Source organism: Scardinius erythrophthalmus, assembly GCF_964197995.2.
Source record: "Scardinius erythrophthalmus genome assembly, chromosome: 19".
In the NCBI taxonomy this organism is placed as follows: domain Eukaryota; kingdom Metazoa; phylum Chordata; class Actinopteri; order Cypriniformes; family Leuciscidae; genus Scardinius; species Scardinius erythrophthalmus.
Window position 1 is genome coordinate 15,640,578 of NC_138239.1, and position 21,501 is coordinate 15,662,078.

The 21,501-nt window shown below is 39.1% G+C and overlaps 1 protein-coding gene across 1 annotated transcript; it reads right to left on the bottom strand.

Moving 5' to 3' along the window:
- Window positions 1-3,463: 3,463 nt before the first annotated feature.
- Window positions 3,464-15,122, bottom strand: sparcl2 (SPARC-like 2). The gene is made up of 9 exons (XM_081394236.1): window positions 15,041-15,122; window positions 14,154-14,238; window positions 12,359-12,431; window positions 12,106-12,217; window positions 11,000-11,118; window positions 10,754-10,908; window positions 4,191-4,303; window positions 3,685-3,779; window positions 3,464-3,580 (listed from the first exon to the last, which is right to left on the bottom strand). The coding sequence occupies exons 2-9, from the start codon at window positions 14,211-14,213 to the stop codon at window positions 3,522-3,524; spliced, it is 786 nt and encodes a 261-aa protein (XP_081250362.1). The 5' UTR covers window positions 14,214-14,238; window positions 15,041-15,122; the 3' UTR covers window positions 3,464-3,521.
- Window positions 15,123-21,501: the final 6,379 nt, after the last annotated feature.

A 21,501-nucleotide genomic window follows, 5' to 3' on the forward strand; every position in this document is an offset into this window, starting at 1 on the left:
CTTTTTCTTTCTGACTCAGACACACATTCATTAAAGATCTGCCAAGCTTTCAAACGTTACTGAAAATAGTTCTATTATAATGCTTTTTATCTCCTTAAACACAGACAGGACTCATTCCTAAACACATGCACACCCTTTTAACATTAATATTCTGGGTTAAATACAAGTTAAGTTCTGTTGACATTAGCACAGAATAATTTCTTCTAATGCACTGGAATGGAAGTGTATGGGGCAAGCATACAATTGTTCCATAGACTTCCATTAAAAATGCATTTCTGTCAACAAGTTTATTTTACATATACCGTTCAAAGGTTTTGGGGTCAGTATGATTAAAAAAAAATTTAATAGGCTACTTCATCGAGAGGGCATTAAATATAATGCTGTTCTTTTGAACTGTCTATTCATCAAAGAATATATCTAAAACAATATATTCAAAATATATCACGGTTTCCACAAAAATATTAAGCATGCAGCAACATGTTTCCAACATTACCCCCCCTTTCACACATACAGTCTTAACTGGTAAACTACTGGTAAGAGATCATGTGTGAACAAGACCTTTTCAAAAATACAGGTAAATCAGTTCTGGCAATTTACCAGTAAGGGAAGTTGTAACGGTAATGTGCTCTGTGTGAACACGGAATGAAGATTACCGGAATGAGGATGTACAAAGTCAAAACGCTGTCTGCTTAAAATCTGCTTCGGACCAATCAAAGTTCTTATGGAGATGATGGAATTACTCAGCGCTGTTTGCAGTGAGCTTTTTAATCGTTTTTCTATCCAAATATGCGCTAGATGGTCATGTTTGACCATTGAGCCTGTTCACACAGTGTTTTAAACGTTGCGCTCGAGACCCAGCCTTTTCCACTCATCAGGGTTGCGGCTCTGCAGTTGGAGTGCTGATTTGCTGCTCAAGGAACATTTCTTATTATTATCAATAGCCCCTTTCACACAGAAATCCTGGTAAATAACCGTAAATGACTTTACATGACTAGAATGACTTTACCGGTAAATACACAAATATGCTGTTCACTCAAGCAACGGCGTTCTGGCTTTTACCGTTAAAAGACCATTCACCCATAAGCACCAAAATACCGGTAAATTCTTTGATGTCAGTCAACGTTGTTGTTGAATGTTGTCTTCATTCGCCGGCAAAAGGAGAAGCACTTTAGTTTACTTACTTAACTTACTTACTTAAAAACTGAACCTTCCATTGCAACTAAAAGTATATAGACATGAAAATTTTCATACTCTACCTGAGCTCCTGGTTATCTATCAACACTTTTATGCTTAAAATAAATGCAGTATATACTAAATATACATTTGCTGCCACTGGCCAATTAGGTATTCCACAGAGCAGTACATTTCCAAAGACAGCACAGGACCAAACTACACTGTGTATTAAGAACACAAAGACACAAGAAAAACACAACACACATTAAAGACAACATAACCCCAAAATGTCACAACACAGAGTGATCCCACACAATGACATACATCAAAACGCACCATAAACCAAAACAATGCAGAAGAGGCTGCCAGATGAGATGAATCTCGACTGCACTATACAGCTACAGGAAACCAAACCCACTTTAAAAGCTACAAATGTAATGAGATCGGATTATTGTGCTGCACTTCCTGGGGTCATATATACATGGAAAACTTGATATACTTGTTTTCAAATGTTGAGAATCAATTTTTCACACTTGGCAGAAATTATTAGAAGCGTTTAGTGTTTGGAAAAGTGGAAGACATCAATGATGTACTGGAAAGGGAAGTTACTTTGTGGTGGGATGCCATTTAGTTACTTTTTTCTCTTTCCATCTAACAATCTCTTATCACCCTTTATCACACCCTTCTGTAACTCTCTCTCTATCTTTCTCTCTCTCACACACCCCTCCCCCCGTCTCTCTCTTTCTGATCCATTTTTCATGCTTCAATCTATTTTCTCTCCTCCATTTGCAATGGTTTACTGTAACTTGTCCCCCTTCCCCGTCCCATTCTGTAAGTGCATTACGAGATTCTCTCTCTCTCTTTTGGTGTCCTCCCCTTTCTCTGTCTCTCTCTGCCATATTATCTATTCCTCTCATCCCTGCTCACGTAGTCTTTTATCTCTCTCATGGGCCATCCATCTCTCTCCTATTAAACACCACCCCTCAATTAATCTGCTCTCCATCCCTCTGTTTAAGGTTATAGCCCAACCTCTCTCTCTCTCTTTCCCTCTCTGCAGTAATTGCTTGTGTGATCCATGATACATGCCCGCTGTCCCTCAAAAAGCAGTTTTTTGTTGACTAGATTGCAGCAGTGAGTCATAAAACACAGACAAAACAAAAACATACATAAAGCAACAAAAAAGTAACAGGAATGTTTAGACTTTTATTATGTTCTTTAACCCTTAAACAGGCAAGAGTGGAAAATGATCAGCAAAAAATAATTTCATGACACTTTTTATATCACCCGGACTTAAGTAAAACATATCCAAAGGAATTTTTTTAATATTTATTATAATTTGGATTTTATTAGATGTATCTCCCAGGATACATTGGCCTATAGGGTATAAAAAAGCCAAAGTCATCAATATTTCTATGATTTATTTGATGCAACAAATAAAAATAAAAATGTAATATGCAAAATATACTGCATGCATGACATGTCTAAGTGTCCTAAAGTTTCGGCATACAAGGGGGACTACCCTAAGGGCCCCGGTCCTGGGACGAGATTTCTACTGCCACCCTGGAATGCACAATAATGCTATAACCGGTACAGGGGCCCCAGTTTACCTTGTGACATCACTCATTGCCAATACTATGGATAATCCTTTTTTCTTACCCCAATCTGACAACATATCTCAGGGGATGCAGAATTTTAAAAAATGTGGTAAATAACAGCATGAGCAACATATGACTTAATTTTCTTTTATAAATATAGCAGGGGTGAAGTATTATAACCTATAACCCTATACATATAAGCCGAATTTTTAGAAATCCTTAATGAATCCTTCGGAAATCATTGTAATATGCCAAATGTGTGTGTGTGTGTGTATATATATATATATATATATATATATATATATATATATATATATATATATATATATATGCCATCACAGGAATAAATTACATTTTTAAATATAATCAAATAGAAAACAGTTATTACAATATTACAGTTTTTACTGTATTTTTCATCAAATAAAATGCAGCATTGGAGAACATAGGAATGATAATGGTTAGCTGTTCCCATAATATAACTGCTAGGAGAATGTTATGCCACCTAATTAATTAATATTCATTAGTCAAGCTGATAAGGTTCATAATGTGTTCCCCTTCTTTTCATATTGTTCCTACATACCTCCATATAACAAAATGACTACATTTGAATAATACTATAAGGATTTATAATAATTTATATATATATATAAAAAAAAAAATCAAACAATTACAGATTTTGATAATCAGTAATGGACCGGATCAGGATTCTCTTCCATCAGGACTTTACAATATGATTCCACACAGATAAATCATCTAAATTAAAAGTTTGTTGTCTAGGACAGGACACAGCTTTGGTGAGCCCATCTTCACGGCTGCGGTTGAGAGAGGAAGAACGGACACATTGATGTGTGTGTAAGTGTTTGCACATGCTTACACATGAGAATTTCATATTCAGATGAAACAAATATAGACTTACACATGAAATCCTGAAACCAGCGTTCTGACCGGTTAACCAGACAGGATGTCCACTCCCTCAGGGTCACCTTCTTATTCTTGTTCTTGTCACATGACCTGCACACACACATACCGTATTGTTGAATTCTACAAGTGGACTCTCTTTGCCTCTATCTCTCGTTTTTGATTTCTAAATCCCTCTACGTCTCTCTCTGCAGCTATCAGCCGTAAAGGACACCACTCACATTAGAACAGTAGGAAGGCAATAAGCATTCACAGCTCTGAATGAGAGAGAGACAGATCAAGTGGATGAGTGAGAGAAGAGAGAGATTGAAAGAGGATGAGAGAGAGGGGTGGGTGACATCCTGAAGGCATGTGTACTATAATCAGAAGGATGCTGGGGAGGGTTTGCAGTGATATTATGCAAATACAGAGAAGGTCAGACAGGAGAAAACACCACAAAATCACAGTGGTGAGGTGATTGTGTGTGTCTATAGGCACTGGTGTCATTTTCTTTGTGTGTGTTACTGGAAGAATCTTTGAGCGCAGTGCTCCAGTGGCATCCGCTTATAGTGAAGCTTTCTCAGATCTCTCCTGCTTAGCTTCCCGTCCCGGTTGCGATCCAACAGAACAAACCTCCTCTGAAAGAAAAAGGGAGAAAAGAAGAGACCATGTGAGACAAAAGAAAAAAGATCAGGACTTGATGCAAATTTACAAATGAATTGAAAAGAAGATCCCCTATGCGCTATTCTATAGGCTGAGCTATTCTAAGTGCCTGATTAGAAATGGTAGAAAATCACACTCAAGTTTTTATTTGTTCTCAATTAATATTTTCATTATAGTATATCTCATTTTATTACTTAAGCTTAATAAGCAGTTAGCCTTCGATTAGCAATCCTACAGACTTAGAATAATTGGTTCAGAAAAGAGCTCTGTCCCAAATGATGTAGGCTACTATACACTGCATACTAACATAATACACTATGTACTTCAGACACCCCATCCGGCAAAAACTCTTTTCTGGGAGGTAGTGCACTACTAGTGCACAAAAAATTATATTATATTATATTATTAATTCGCATAAGCCATGAAACAGAGACACAATTGAAACGCATGTTAGAACCATGTGTAAATGGAAATGCATCTTTGCTGACCACTTGTGATCAGGTCACTGAAAACACATCTTAATACCAGGTGGAAACAGGGCTTCTCTTTGTTGCTCGCTCGATTTCCAGGATATTGTGAATAATTTGCAGGCGTCGGGGAGCCGCTCCGCAATATGTGGGCGGAACTTCTGAGAGAAGATGTCTGGTACTTTGACAAATTCAATTTTAAAAGAGCGGTGTCTCAAACAAACACTTAAAGTCAACATGAAATAGAAATTTATTGTGGATGACGCTAAATACAGTTGTAAATGGGGTCTAAAACGTTTTAAGCTTGTCTACTTTTGACCACTTCCAGAGGTAGTCGAAAACGCATTCGACCGGATTGCTTTTCGTAGTGTTCGTGGGGTTGAATGCGTTTGAACAGCCGCTCTTCAATTATAGAAGAGCGGTGTCTCAAACAAACACTTAAAGTCAGCATGAAATGGAAATTTATTTTCTACATGCATGTTATTGATCTTTTAGTGTATGATCCAAGCATGTGTTTCATACAAATGTTTTGTACTTATAGATTTAAATCATAAATTTATAATCGAATTTGCTTTGGAGCGCTATTTGAGGCTGAGTGTATCCCATCATGTATCATGTTCAGGAACTCGCGTGCACCGAAATCATGAGATGTCGAGGAAAACATTCCACTTTAAGGTAATTAGATTAGCCTACATTTACATTTAGCCTAATTTGGTATTGGTAGTAAAACCAAACCCACTTGAAGGCAAACCTGCAACCTTAGCCTGCTAACGCAGCGGTACGCAAGGAAGGAGACAAGGCCATTTTTAATGGATTTCAATGGAGGAAAGGCTTCACTACGCTGAATAAACCGTTTTTGTGAGGAAATAGCTTATCATTTAAAGGGTTAGTTCACCCAAAAATGAAATTTCTGTCATTTACTCACCCTTGTGTTGTCCCAAACACATAAGACATTCATTCATCTTTGGAACACAAAATCTGACCCAGTTCTGTCCTCTCCATTGACAGCTGCGCACTTGACACTTTTTTTTTAAAGAGATTGTTAAACGAATCCATATGAATTGAGTGGTTTAGTCCAAATTTTCTTAAGAGACACAATCGCTTTACATGATGAACAGATTGAATTTAGGCTATTATTCACATATAAACATTGATCAGCCAACATAAACAGAAGCTTAACCGAACTTGCTTGACACGCGAGAACAAACCACATTAGTTCTTGTGGAAGCACAAATGTTCATGCGTAACACACAAGGATGAACCTGTCACGCTTCAAAGAGAGAGAGAACCCAAGCGCAGAATGAACAAAGAGCAAACAGTTTATTATGGACAGTTTGTACAGATGAGGATACTCAAAACACCACATTTAACCAGCGGGCGACCAGGACATAAAACAACGGAGAGGATGAGTGGTGTGAATAATGCTGAGTGGAAGCCCAACAGGAACCGGAATGAAGATAACTCCAAACGATCTCCAGAAGTTGTCAATTTCTGTGGAAACTTAATACACACATGGAACCCAGACAACACACCAAAACGAACCAGCAAAGACAAGAGGAAAAGAGGCACAATATAAAGGGACTAGAGCACATAAGGATCAGGTGAGCACAATTAATGAAATGAGGGCAAGACAAGGGGGCGTGGTAACAGAAAACAAGGAGGCAGGACAAGAGGAGCACATGGCAAACACAAACAAAGACAGAGCCATGTGCTCAGACACAAACCCAACAAGGAAACATTAAACAATGACAAAACAGACAAGACAGTAAGAGCAGGATCCTGACAGAACCTCACTGATTCTCGCATGTCAAGCAAGCATGCTTGAGCTTCGGCTTATTATAACTGATGTGTGCGTTGATGAAAGTTTATTTGTAAATAAAAGCTTAAATTAAATTGGAGGATCATATGAACTACTAGCACAGCGCTGCAACAGCTGGCTGAACAAGTAGCCGAAACGGAACAAAGTTACCCAGACTCTCTTTTAATCATTCTTGGGGATTTTAATAAAGCAAACATCTCCTGTGAACTGCCAAAATACAGACAACACATTACATGTCCCACCAGAGACAGTAATATACTGGATCACTGTTAAACCACAATAAAGAATGCATATAGCTCTGTCCCACATGCAGCTTTGGTGATCTCTGATCACTGTCTAGTTCATCTTATACTGATCTACAGGCAGAAACTGAAATCAACTAACCCTTTAATAAGGAATATTAAAAGATGGTCTAATGAAGCAGATCGGGATTTACAAGCCTGCAACGATTGCACAGATTGTTTTTGAAGCTGCAGCCACTGATCTGGACAAGCTCACTGATACTGTTACATTATACAGTATATTAGTTTCTGTGAGGATACATGCATTCCTACCAGGACATTCTTATCATTCAAAAACGATAAACCATGGTTTACCGGGAAACTCAAACAGCTTTGTCATGCCAAAGAGGATGCTTACAGAAGTGGGGATAAAATCTTGTTTAACCAGACCAGAAACAGATTAACAAATGAGATCAGAGTGGCTAAAAGAAGCTACTCTGAAAAGCCAACTACGGTACTGAAGGGATCCAAATTTAAGAATCTATTTCAGATATGTTTCCTTACATAACATCACGGTGAAGAATACTGATTTTAGCATTTGAGGTTTTAATTTAGATAGTATATAAACTGAGAAAGTGATTATTGAGTCTCTAGCAAGAGTCTCCTATTCCTACCAGACCTGTTTTCTCTATTGTGTTTTAAATGAGTCTTTAATGGCTCTAGCCAGTAGCTCCAAGATGCACCCTTTGTCTTAAATGGCTCTGGGATGGCCCGTGGAACCAGAGTTTCCTGGCCAGTATCAGCATTTGAATAGGTATGCTGATTAAATTGATACTGGTAAACACGCTGGGGTCTGGGGCAGGTTACCTTAACCTGTATACCTCATTTACATGCTTTGTTTGTATTTGTCTCCACCTTCAAAAAGTCCCTCCTCCTAAAATGCCTATAAGATAACATGTAAAGTTATGTTAGATCAGATCATGTTGGAAGTTTCTACAGCCGTGTACAGAGGAGTTCTCAATAAAGAATAACTTCCGTTGAACGCGATCCCAACTGTCTCCTGGTCTCTGCTTTGAAGAAAGAAAAACTTTACAACAGTACCCAACATCAGCCTGGACAGGTCTGAGGCCCTGTTTACACCTGGTTTTAAGATGCATTTTCGTTGATCGGTTCCCAAGTAGTTGAGGGAGACACATTCCTGTTTACACCTGGTGTTTTAATCTGTCTCTTTTGTCCACTTTCAACCACTTCTGTCCTGATTTCTTCAAGAGGAGGGTTTATGGGTGGGTAAATGAATGGGCTTCTTCAGATCTTTCGATCTAATGTACAAAATAAGCTTGTGCAATTTACATATGAATGCAACCTGAGACGAAAGAAAAAAACATACGGAGAGCAGCAGCTTTTGTTTCTGCTCTAATAGCCGTAGGATCACGCCGAACGCTGTGAGTGAGTGTTAGAAATCAGGAATGGTTAGAGTACATTGTGCTTGGTACGTTTTTCGTATTCAAACCAAACTTGGGTCTTCAGCTGACAAAGTTTAAATCTCGTCTGGCTAGCGTGCTTCCCATAATGTTAACGCATTAGATCAGTAGGTGGATAGAGGAGGTCTTTTGCAGCTGTTAGAACGCATTCAACCCCATGAACACTACGAAAAGCAATCCGGTCACATGCGTTTTCGACTACCTCTGGAAGTGGTCAAAAGTAGACAAGCTTAAGACGTTTTAGACCCCGTTTACAACTGTATTTAGCGTCGTCCGCGTGTGATCTGATCGACCAAAACGCATCTTAGTACCAGGTATAAAGATAGCCTGAGGAACATCACCAAGCAAAAGACACCACACCCACGATCTGTGGAGAATCAACAACTGGCTGAGGATCTGAATGTGTTTTACTATAGGTTTGAAAAGCCCAGTCTTACACCCCACATCCGCTCTGATCTGCACTTCACTCATACACCAACCCCTGCAACACCCCTCGTCACCCTCTTGCTATTCAACCTGCGCTTAAGGTCTGCGTGGAGGACGTGAGCCTAGTTAAAAAAAAAACAGAACACCAGGAAAGCGTCAGGCCCAGACGGTGTTTCACCTGCCAGTTTAAAAGTCTTCGCTGACCAACTGGCCCCAATCTTTACGCAGATATTCAACAGATCACTAGACCAATGTGAAGTTCCCTGTTGCTTCAAACACTCCACTATCATTCTGGTCCCCCAAAAAAACAGAATCACTGGACTTAATGACTACCTGTTGCTCTCACATCTGTGGTCATGAAGTCATTTGAGAGATTGGTGTTGGTCTACCTGAAGGACATCACTGGACCCTTGATGTATCCTCTTCAGTTTGCCTTCAAAGCAAACACATATGTGGATGATGCAGTCAACATGGGACTGCATTATATCCTGCAACATCTTGACAGACCTGGGACTTATGCAAGGATCTTATTTGTGGACTTCAGTTCGGCTTTCAACACCATCAGACGAGATCTTCTATCATACAATCTGACCCAGCTTTTCGTGCCCACCAGCTTTCTGACAGATAGGCAGCAGCTAGTGAGACTGCGGAAACTCACATCCAGGACTCTTACTATCAGCATTGGTGCTTCTCAGGGTTGCGTCTTCTCCCCTTTGCTCTTCTCACTGTACACAAATGACTGCACCTCTAAAGACCCCTCAGTCGAGCTTCTTAAGTTTGCAGACGACTCCACAGTCATTGGCCTCATCCAGGATGATGAAGAGTCTGCATACAGACAAGAGGTCGAACAACTGGCTGTCTGGTGCAGTCATAACAACCTGGAGCTGAACACACCACACAGTGGAGATGATAGTGGACTTCAGGAGGAACACCCCAGCATTCCCCCCCACTCACCATCATGAACAGCACTGTGGAAGCAGTGGAGTCATTCAGGTTCCCGTGCACGACCACCTCTCAGGACCTGAAGTGGGACACTAATATTGTGAAAAAGGCCCAGCAGAGGTTATACTTCTTTCACCAGCTGAGGAAGTTCAACCTGCCAGAAGAGCTGCTGACACAGTTCTACTCAGCCGTTATTGAGTCTGTCCTGCGTTCACCAACAACTGTCTGGTTTGGTTCAGCCACTAAAATCAGACATCAGGAGACTACAACGGACAGTCTGGACTGCGGAGAGGAGTAGTAGTATCTGGACAGCGCCTCAGATCACTAGGCACTGGAATATCTAGGCACAGGGACAGTTTCTTCTCACAGGCTATTTCCCTCTTGAACATTAGATACCTTACAAGTGCAATACCACACTTTTTTGTGCAATATCCTTGTAAATTCAGTTATTCATTTTATTATTCACAGTACTGTAAATATGTTCATTATCTGTAAATGTGTATTCTGACTAAACCTATCCGTGTCTTTATACATTTATATTTGTTATTCTTAAATGTTATTATGTGCCTTGTTTTATTTATGTGTGTACTAGAAGCTTCAATACCAAGTTAAATTCCTTGTGTGTGCAAGCACACTTCAATAAAGCTCTTTCTGTTATCCCAGGAGACCTTTATCTACATCCCTTACGGAAATGAACCATGGTTTAACCCCAAATCAAACCAAAAAAACATGGTTATCGTAGTTAAACCATGGTAACCACAAATCAACCATGGTTTTGCTACACTAACCATAGTTGACCCATGGTATTTGTAGTGAACTTGTGGTTATAAAAGTGGTAATCAATCCGCCAAAAAACATGGTTACTACACTTTTACTATACCACCATGGTTAATTTTCCTAAGGGATGGACCAAGAGGTACTTTTGACTCATGACACATTTAAAGCATCACCCTCATACACACAATGTTTATGTAGCCTATTAGTGATTGTGTGATGAAGCTGTATGAAAAGCAAAAAGCGTGCCTGGTATGCACTGTGTATGATCAATGGGTGGCATGTGTTTCTTAACCTGTGCGAGCTGGGTCCGCTGTGTGTGTGTGAGGCATCTTTGTGAGGGTGCCGGTGGTGTGTATCTCTCTCCCATTCTGCTGAGGAGTAAGAACCAGTCCATCAGACGGTACGGGAACTGACCGAACTCTTCCTGAGAACACTCTGCCCTGCTCACTGACAGAGAAACCACATCACACAACTCATAAATGTGCTTTTAACTATAATGAAACTGTAATGAAAGAAGTTTTTGCGTGTGGCATTTTACCCAGACAAGCTCCAATATGTGCCTTGCCAATGCGCCGTTTTTTGCGACAGGCCTCCTTATGAAGCAGACACTCGTTGCTGTATGTCTTCCCCAAAACACTGCACACTGGTGCCCCCTGCCTGTAGCAAACAACACATACACACACAATGGACAACAATGCTAAACGCAAATAATACAATATAACTAACCATAATCGTGCAAAAAGAGCCTTTGTAAAGGGAACGAGAAAATGCTCTTTTGTTGATCTTTTGTTGTTGACATCACAAGCTGTGCGCCATTTCAACGGTCACTTAGGCTACATGAAGCAGCCAAATTAAGCAGATGTCAACATGGACGTGTTAAAAACAGGAATAAAAGAAAATATAGACTGCATTAAATTCACTTGCACTGACTTTAAACATTGTTTGTGACGACCTCAATGTTTTTTGAGCAGTGAATAACTGGCATTAAACCATTAAAAGAAACTTTTAGAAACCAAAAACTTTTCTTTTTAACATGTTAACAATTCTGGACATTGCTGAAGTTATGCAATTCAAGGTACAGTAATATTAATGAATTTCAATATTTGCATTTAAGGACATTTTTGATTACTTTTGGATGATAACTCATTTTTATATTGTGTTGGATCGCCACTTGATGTAGAAAGAAGTAAAGCTAGTTATAAACATTAAAACTGTTTAATTGGTTATGTTAGTCTATTAACCTGTCAAAAATAAAAATAAAAACTGCTTTTGAAGGACAATGTTTTAATATATTGTTATAATATTCTTTTAAACTGCATCAGCATCTTTTTTAAGTTGTAAAGCAATATTTGTGATTTGTTACAGCCCTTAAGCCCATCTTTTATTTTATTTTCCTGCATGTGGCCTTTATCTGCATTGAAGACTGAGTGCACAGAGCGAATATACCAGTAAATGTCTGGGCTGCTGGTTTGATTCCAACGAATCTGTGAGCCGTAAGGAGTGTCTTACGTCATTATTCTGTTCTTAATCATGACACTGAGCCTCACTGTTCATGCCGCTGGCTCAGCAGTGAGTAGCTTTGCATAGAAATCAGCTCAAGTGTTTTAGAAAATTGTTATTAATTTGTCAGTGTGTGTGTCTTACCGTGGGCAGGTCTTTGGACACACACATTTAGGGGCGAGTACTCCCCCCTCCTTTACTACTTGACACAAGGAACCAATAGGACTGTGACATTTCAACAACTGACACAGTGATTCTGAATAGGAGAGAAAGAAAGAAAAAAATAGGATGAGAATAGAGAGAGAGGGAGTAGTAAAAATAGGAAGCACAATTTTATACTGAATAAATAATGTACAAAACCACTCATAAAATAAGTGCCATTGAATAACTGTCTCACCTGGATCCACTCTGCCCAAATATGGCCTTAACTTTTCTTCAGCCTGCCTCTGTTTACGCTGGGCTCTTCCACCCTTATACACCAAAACACACACAAAGAAGGTAATTCACATGGGATGCATTCTTGTATTTGTCTGTGATATTGTTATTTCTTGTGTATGTAAAAATAAGCTAGAAGGAAATTTTTGATACACTAAATTGCTCTAAAATTTTGAAAGAATCTCTCATGCTCACCAAGACATGCATGTATTTGATCAAAAATACAGTAAAAACAGTAATATTGTGAAATATTACAACAATTTTAAATAGCTGAATTCTATTTGAAAAAACTGAATTTTTAGCAGCCATTACTCCAGTCTTCAGTGTCACATGATCCATCAGAAATAATTGTAATATGCTGATTTGGTGCCCACAAAACATTTCTTATTATTATCAATGTTGAAAAATGTTGTGCTGCTTAATATTTTTGTGGAAACTGCAATACATTTTGCAGTATAATTCTTTGATGAACAGAAAGATCAAAATAACAGCACTATTTGAAATATAGTTTTAAACTTTTAAACATTAGTGATGCATCTCCGTGATATATTTCAGCGTGGCACAGTTTTAAGACTGTGTTAAAAAAGTTCTACTTTTTAATTTGGCTTCAAACTTCAAATCTTGAGAACATGTCTTTCCTATATATGAATGGCCCCTAAAAGATGTGAACTGTAAAATAACCTCAAATAGTTGAAGAAAATTCAGTTGACCACTTAACATACTGATCACTGGACTATTAATGAACCATAATGACAATATTCCTCTACAGGGGGGCCTGGACCACCCAATCATCTTGTCATCAACCTCTTATTTTTTTATTACTTTCACTGCCTTTGTAGGCAACAATGAGCTGTAATTTATTTTTCAATTGTCTTAAGTGTTTTTCTTGATCTTTGAGTTTCAAATATGAGAGAATTACTGAGCATGTTTAGGACTTGATGGATGAGTGTCATATTGCAACAGCATGTGTGCAGAAATACTCTTTAAAGAGAGAGAGAGAGAGATGTGGAGAAGAATGAGAGAGAAAGATTGGAACGTGCACATTTACAGCAGTCTGTTCACCATTACAGCACAGTAAGTGTAAAAGCTTTAAGATTTTTTTACAGACTTAGACTCTTTTGTTCACTCACTTTTAAACTCTGTACATTTATCTCTTTCCCGCTTAACTCTTCAAAATTACCTCTTTTGTTCTGATATACTTTATATAAACTTTCAGAATAAAACAAATCCTAGAAAAACGTTACCTTTTGTTTGCTCGTTCCAGACTGTGGATATGTTTTATAGGAGATGATCGAATCTTGCTGTTGGTCTGAATATATTCACAATAATGGCACTCTTTCTTGCTTGTGTGATATTGCACAGCATATGTAGGACTATAGTGTCACTTAAAAATTAAAATAATTAATTTGACAATTCGAACATGAACAAGTGATTTTTTAAACGTATAATTAAATATATTTTAAATATAAATATATATAAAAAATATATATTAAATATATTTTTTATATAATATATATTAAAATATATATATAATATATATTAAAATATTTAATATTTATAAATAAATATTTTAATTTAAAATGTAGTTAAATATCACGATAAAATAAATTATTAAATGTACAAATAGACACATTTAAATATTTAACTCATGTTATAAAATGTTAAATAACTATAAAATAATATTTTTAAAAATATGCTATTTTTATATGTACATTTGAAATTGCATTTATAAATAGCATATAGCATAAACCACTTACCATGACAAAAACAATGTGAAAGGCCATTGTCAAGAACAACAGATGACGGAGCAGGTGCATGGCTCACAGAAGGACGTTTATGGATCTGAAACGCGTTCAACAGGTGACTTTTAAAGTTCAAGATCTCAAAATCTCACCCAGAATGCACTCAAGACGTATAAAGTTGGTTCCTCCAAACTAAAACTTCTCAGAATGACTACAAGGGAATGAGGACTGTTTAAAAATTAATCATTCTCTCCCAAAGATTTGAATCTTCTTGAGGACATCCTGAGAGACATACTTCATTTCAAAAAGAAAACAGAACTAATGAACACTGCACACAAGACATACAGTAAAAACAATGTCCATGTATGAAGATCTGCACTATCCCATCAACCTGATATGTAAAAAAACATGCATCATACTTATAAATGTCGAGACAACAGTCCTCAAGGCATTACTCCTGATCAAAGCTGATTCCGTCTGATCGCTCTCCTCTTTAAATAACTCACAGTATTGTGTAAAAGCCCCGGAGTGCTCATTAAGTGTGTGTGTGTGTAGAACGTAGTGGCCCCATCACTGGGAAGTCATTACTGTATGTTTTACGGCTCAGAGCAGATAGAGTTACACTAACAGAGCAGTTGTACTGACAGAATCACCCTTTCAATCCTTTGCTATTTCTTTAAATTGGTGTAGAAATTCTTACCAGAGTATCCTCTCTTATGATCTTTCTTTCGGTGCCTTTTTAAATCTCTTTGCCTCCTTCCTCTTTCTCTTCTCTCTCCATATTCTCTCTCACACTATCAAACAGACACATACCTTTCTTTTCCCTCTGCCCCTCCTTCAGGTTGCCCCCCCCCCCCCTTTCTCTCTTCATTTGATAATCTATTTCGACCGTCTCATCTTACCTGGCCCTCCACTCCTCCATTTCCTCTCCTGCTTTTCCTGGCTTCACCTGAGAAGTCCTTAATTAGCAATCCATTAACAGCATGGATGCACACACACACACACACACACACACACACACACACACACACACACACACACACACACACACACACACACACACACACACACACACACACACACACACACACACCTCTGTGAAAAACAGCTAAAGTCACTGTGCAAACCTGAACTCTCTCTTTTCTCTCCTCCTACTCTGTACTGCGTTCTTCCATCTGTTTTTTGGCCTGTAAATCTTTTTGTCTGGGGAGTAATGCCAAGCTCAATGAGAACCAGAGCTCTCTCTCTCTCTCTCTCTCTCTCACACACACACACACACACACACACACACACACACACACACACACACATACTTGTTTTTGTGGTATAGAAGGACACTGATGCCCAAACAAGTTTGGTGGTGGTATATGGGGACACCCCTTTCCCAATGCCCTACAGTGATGATACAAATATCAAAAATTTTGTTTTAATCTGCAGATCACAAATCTGACTTCAAATGTTCTATACACACAACAGAACAGAAAATATTACCATATGATATTTTGGTGGTACACAAGGACATTCCCGCCCATCCTAAAATGTTCCCGCCTATGACATAATTGTGATTTTTGGGGCCCGACTTGATTATGAGGACACTCTTTTTACAATACACTAAATATGTCATTTCAGTGGATTACAGGGACCAATGTGTTTTACTGGTACATGACCACACACGCACACAAACCTGACAACACAGTGTATTACCAAGACTAAGGTGATTTAAGAGGACTGGATCTTAAACACAATACACAACTGCATAATCCAACATTATACGGACGAGTGTGTTTAATGGTACATGCCCACACACACACACAAACCTGACAACACGGTGTATTACCAAGACTAAGGTGATTTAAGAGTACCGGATCTCAAATACAATACACAAAACAACTTGCAACATTACAGGGACAGAGGTGTTTTAGAAGTGCTTTAATTATGACTTCAATAATATCATCATAAACATTGAGTTTTTTCAGTTTTACCATGTAATACAATCATGACATACCATTTTAAGGGGAAAGTGACATCCACAAACTTAAAAACATGGTCAATAAAACTTGCACAACTGTGTGATCTTTCAGAAAGCATACAGTATCATTACTGTTTTGACATATTAAAATGACAAGCAGATGAACCATTCAAAACTTCGAAAAGATTGACAAAACAGCCCTTGGAAACAGGCACAATTTAAAGACGTCATTAAACAGGCTTTGAAATGTATAAAATGAACTCACTCAACATGCAATAAATGCTGCAACATGTAGAGAAACCGACTTACAAGGGACGGTTTACCTAAAGACAATTCTGTTATTTCCAGAAAATGTAAACAGAATTGTCAAGTTTCAAAGCAGAATTACAGAGATAACAGGAAAAGTATTCAACAAAGTTAGTTTGGGCTGTACATCAGCTCTAGAAGAGTATAGTGTCATTAGAATACAACTATCATTGTAAGTACAAAAGCTCTCATGTGTTTAGAGATTACTAAAGCATGTATTATTCTGTACAGAGAATGAGAGTGAGGCAGAAATTGAAAACCCACGGAAAGGATCCTCAGCGGTCTTACACTGCTGGCATTCAGTCAGTGTGGCCAGTTTTCCTTTGGTTATACACTCACCTAAAGGATTATTAGGAACACCTGTTCAATTTCTCATTAATGCAATTATCTAATCAACCAATCACATGGCAGCTGCTTCAATGCATTTAGGGGTGTGGTCCTGGTCAAGACAATCTCCTGAACTCCAAACTGAATGTCAGAATGGGAAAGAAAGGTGATTTAAGCAATTTTGAGCGTGGCATGGTTGTTGGTGCTAGACGGGCCGGTCTGAGTATTTCACAATCTGCTCAGTTACTGGGATTTTCACGCACAACCATTTCTAGGGTTTACAAAGAATGGTGTGAAAAGGGAAAAGCATCCAGTATGCGGCAGTCCCGTGGGCGAAAATGCCTTGTTGATGCTAGAGGTCAGAGGAGAATGGGCCGACTGATTCAAGCTGATAGAAGAGCAACTTTGACTGAAATAACCACTCGTTACAACCGAAGTATGCAGCAAAGCATTTGTGAAGCCAGAACACGCACAACCTTGAGGCGGATGGGCTACAACAGCAGAAGACCCCACCGGGTACCACTCATCTCCACTACAAATAGGAAAAAGAGGCTACAATTTGCACGAGCTCACCAAAATTGGACAGTTGAAGACTGGAAAAATGTTGCCTGGTCTGATGAGTCTTGATTTCTGTTGAGACATTCAGATGGTAGAGTCAGAATTTGGCGTAAACAGAATGAGAACATGGATCCATCATGCCTTGTTACCACTGTGCAGGCTGGTGGTGGTGGTGTAATGGTGTGGGGGGTGTTTTCTTGGCACACTTTAGGCCCCTTAGTGCCAATTGGGCATCGTTTAAATGCCACGGCCTACCTGAGCATTGTTTCTGACCATGTCCATCCCTTTATGACCACCATGTACCCATCCTCTGATGGCTACTTCCAGCAGGATAATGCACCATGTCACAAAGCTCGAATCATTTTAAATTGGTTTCTTGAACATGACAATGAGTTCACTGTACTAAAATGGCCCCCACAGTCACCAGATCTCAACCCAATAGAGCATCTTTGGGATGTGGTGGAACGGGAGCTTCGTGCCCTGGATGTGCATCCCACAAATCTCCATCAACTGCAAGATGCTATCCTATCAATATGGGCCAACATTTCTAAAGAATGCTTTCAGCACCTTGTTGAATCAATGCCACGTAGAATTAAGGCAGTTCTGAAGGCGAAGGGGGGTCAAACACAGTATTACTATGGTGTTCCTAATAATCCTTTAGGTGAGTGTATGTGCCTTAAAATGTTCAATTACAGTTGTAACTTCAGCATTTGACCAGCACACTTTTTGTCCTTTCCACAAGGTTTTCAATTCCTGCCTCATGTTCATTCTCTGTACAGAAGAATACATGCTTTAGTAAACTCTAACTATATGAGAGCTCATGTACTTACAATGGTAGTCATATTCAGATTTAAACCTCAGGTACCTTGAGGAACTTCAGTGGTTTCTCGATAGGCATCTTCTGAACACCTGTAGGAAATCAGTTATAGACAGATCAGAAACTCAGATGTAACTCAAACCTGCATCTAGAACTTAAAACTGGTTATACATCTGATCTCTAAAAATTACATTTCAAATGACATTCAAAACATTATTCTGGAGATGGAATGTTGTGTTAAACATCTCCTTTTCAAAGTTTTTGACCAACATGAACATGATAAACTTATTGGTTTGGTACTGATTCCATTCATTTTGTTCTAGAAAAATTGTTATTTATAATAATATCTGATTATTGATAACTGATTTTTACAATTAATGGCAAAAGGAATGTTTAGAAATGTAATTTGATATTATCTACTGGCACACTATAGTATGATATATATATATACATACACTATGAACAATTCTAAACGCTTTTGTTTTTGCCCCCATTTTTCATGAGCTGAACTAAAAGTTCTAAGACTTTTTCTATGTACACAAAAGGCCTATTTCTCTCAAATATTGTTCACAAATCTGTCTAAATCTGTGTTAGTGAGCACTTCTCCTTTGCCGAGATAATCCATCCACCTCACAGGTGTGGCATATCAAGATACTGATTAGACAGCATGATGATTGCACAGGTGTGCCTTAGGCTGGCCACAATAAAAGGCCACTCTAAAATGTGCAGTTTTGTGTGGTCTCAGGGGGTCTGGAAACAAGTCATTATCTGGTGTGACCATCATTTGCCTCACGCAGTGCAACACATCTCCTTCGCATAGAGTTGATCAGGTTGTTGATTGTGGCCTGTGGAATGTTGGTCCACTCCTCTTCAATGGCTGTGTTGGATATTGGCAGGACCTGGAACACGCTGTCGTATACGCCGATTCAGAGCATCCCAAACATGCTCAATGGGTGACATGTCCGTTAGTATGCTGGCCCTGCAAGAACTGGGATGTTTTCAGCTTCCAGGAATTGTGTACAGATCTTTGCAGAATAGGGCCGTGCATTATCATGCTGCAACATGAGGTGATGGTTGTGGATGAATGGCACAACAATGGGCCTTAGGATCTCATCACGGTATCTCTGTGCATTCAAAGTGCCATCAATAAAATGCACCTGCGTTGGTTGTCTATAACATACGCCTGCACATACCATAACCCCACCATGGGCCACTCGATTCCCAACGTTGACATCAGCAAACTGCTCACCCACATGACGCCATACACGCTGTCTACCATCTGCCCTGTACAGTGAAAACCGGTATTCATCCGTGAAGAGAACACCTCTCCAAAGTGCCAGACGCCATCGAATGTGAGCATTTGCCCACGCAGGTCGTTTACAACGACCAACTGCAGGTCGAGACCCCGATGAGGACGATGAGCATGCAGATGAGCTTCCCTGAGACGGTTTTTGACAGTTTGTGCAGAAATTCTTTGGTTATGCAAACCGATTGTTGCAGCAGCTGTCCGGGTGGCTGGCCTCAACGGTGTTGGAGGTGAAGATGCTGGATATGGAAGTCCTGGGCTGGTGTGGTTACACACGGTCTGCGGTTGTGAGGCCGGTTGGATGTACTGCCAAATTCTCTGAAAAGCCTTTGGAGACGGCTATGGTAGAGAAATGAACATTCAATTCACGGGCAACAGCAGGTGGACATTCCTGCTGTCAGCATGCCAATTGCACGCTCCCTCAAAACTTGCAACATCTGTGGCATTGTGCTGTGTGATAAAACTGCACATTTTAGAGTGGCCTTTTATTGTGGACAGCCTAAGGCACACCTGTGCAATAATCATGCTGTCTAATCAGTATCTTGATATGCCACACCTGTGAGATGGATGGATTAACTCGGCAAAGGAGAAGTGCTCACTAACACAGATTTAGACAGATTTGTGAACAATATTTGAGAGAAACAGGCCTTTTGGGTACATAGAAAAAGTCTTAGAACTTAGATCTATAATTTTGTTCAGTGAATATAACTGGCTTAAAACCATTTTTCTTTGGTGAAAATACTAACGTAAAATTGCACTACAATATATATTGGTTTAAAATAATAATAAACATGTTCATAAACACAAACTTGTTATGCTGGGTACACACCAAAAGATAATCAGGCTGATTTTGGGCTGATTTCCCCCTTCTGAAAATCCTAGCTGTGTCCCGATTATCTTGATGGTTATAGATTATCTTATCAGATTTTCCCTTGGTGTGAGGTGTGTTAAGAGTGTCCGAACCTGATCGGAAGAACGTCAGAGCGGACCTGATCGCGAATCGCAAATATTCAACATGTGGAATATTTACGATCAGAAATCCTGAAATGTGGGGGGAAGCCCGAGGACAAACACGCGCATGCTCTGGAGATTATCACGTGAAAGGAAACCATATCCAATCAGAAAGCGAGATGAAGGAAGACGGAAGCATAAGAAACGCAGTCATGGCGCAGCACAAACTGAAATTGATGTGGACAGCAGAGATGGAGGATCAGCTTGTTGATTTGTGGCGCAAATGTTTACACAACGTGTTGTGTAAAACATTTCCAAACACTATCATCGCAATTGCTTCCTGCATATCGTCCGCCATGCTTATTCTGAGGTCTCTAGAGTGTTAACAGTCGAGACTCTGGTTGCATGGTCTTTAGGGTTGGGTATCTAGAACCGGTTCCAAAATGCCAAAAACCGGGGATTCGATAAGTCGCGCACACTTCGATTCCGCTTATCGATTCCTTACTTTGGTGATGCTCACATGCGCGAGGTGAATGGCAGTGAGCATTTGTTTACAGTTGTATTGATCTGCCAGGACCTGCCTGCCGCACATGCGCTGTACGTTATATTTACGATGGCGGAGCGCAGCAGACTTTCGAAAGTTTGGTTAAGCTTTTCAAAAAAAGATGAAAATACAGCGAATTGTATCACATGCAAGAAAGACAAACTAGAGCCGCATAATTCTGGATAAAATGAGAACCAGTTTTGTTTAAAATAGAGATCATGAATAAATACATCAGACAATTAATACGAGTCGAGTCTATAATTCCTTAAAGTGTTATATATATATATACAGTATATTGTAAATTAAGATGCATTGTCACAGTTTTACCGGTAATAGCCTAAATGTAACAAGAATAAAAGGTAGAAAAAAGTATTTGCTCTCTTTTTTCTCTCCAATAAATATTGGAATCGAAACCAAGAATCGTTAAGAACCGGATTCGATAAGCAGAATCGGAATCGTTAAAATTTAAACGATACCCAACCCTAACGGTCTTTTCACATCATGGCACACCACACACTATATGAGCAAAACGGTTAAATCTAGGATTTTTTGTCCTCATGTTTGTGGTCCATCACATTTTGAAAA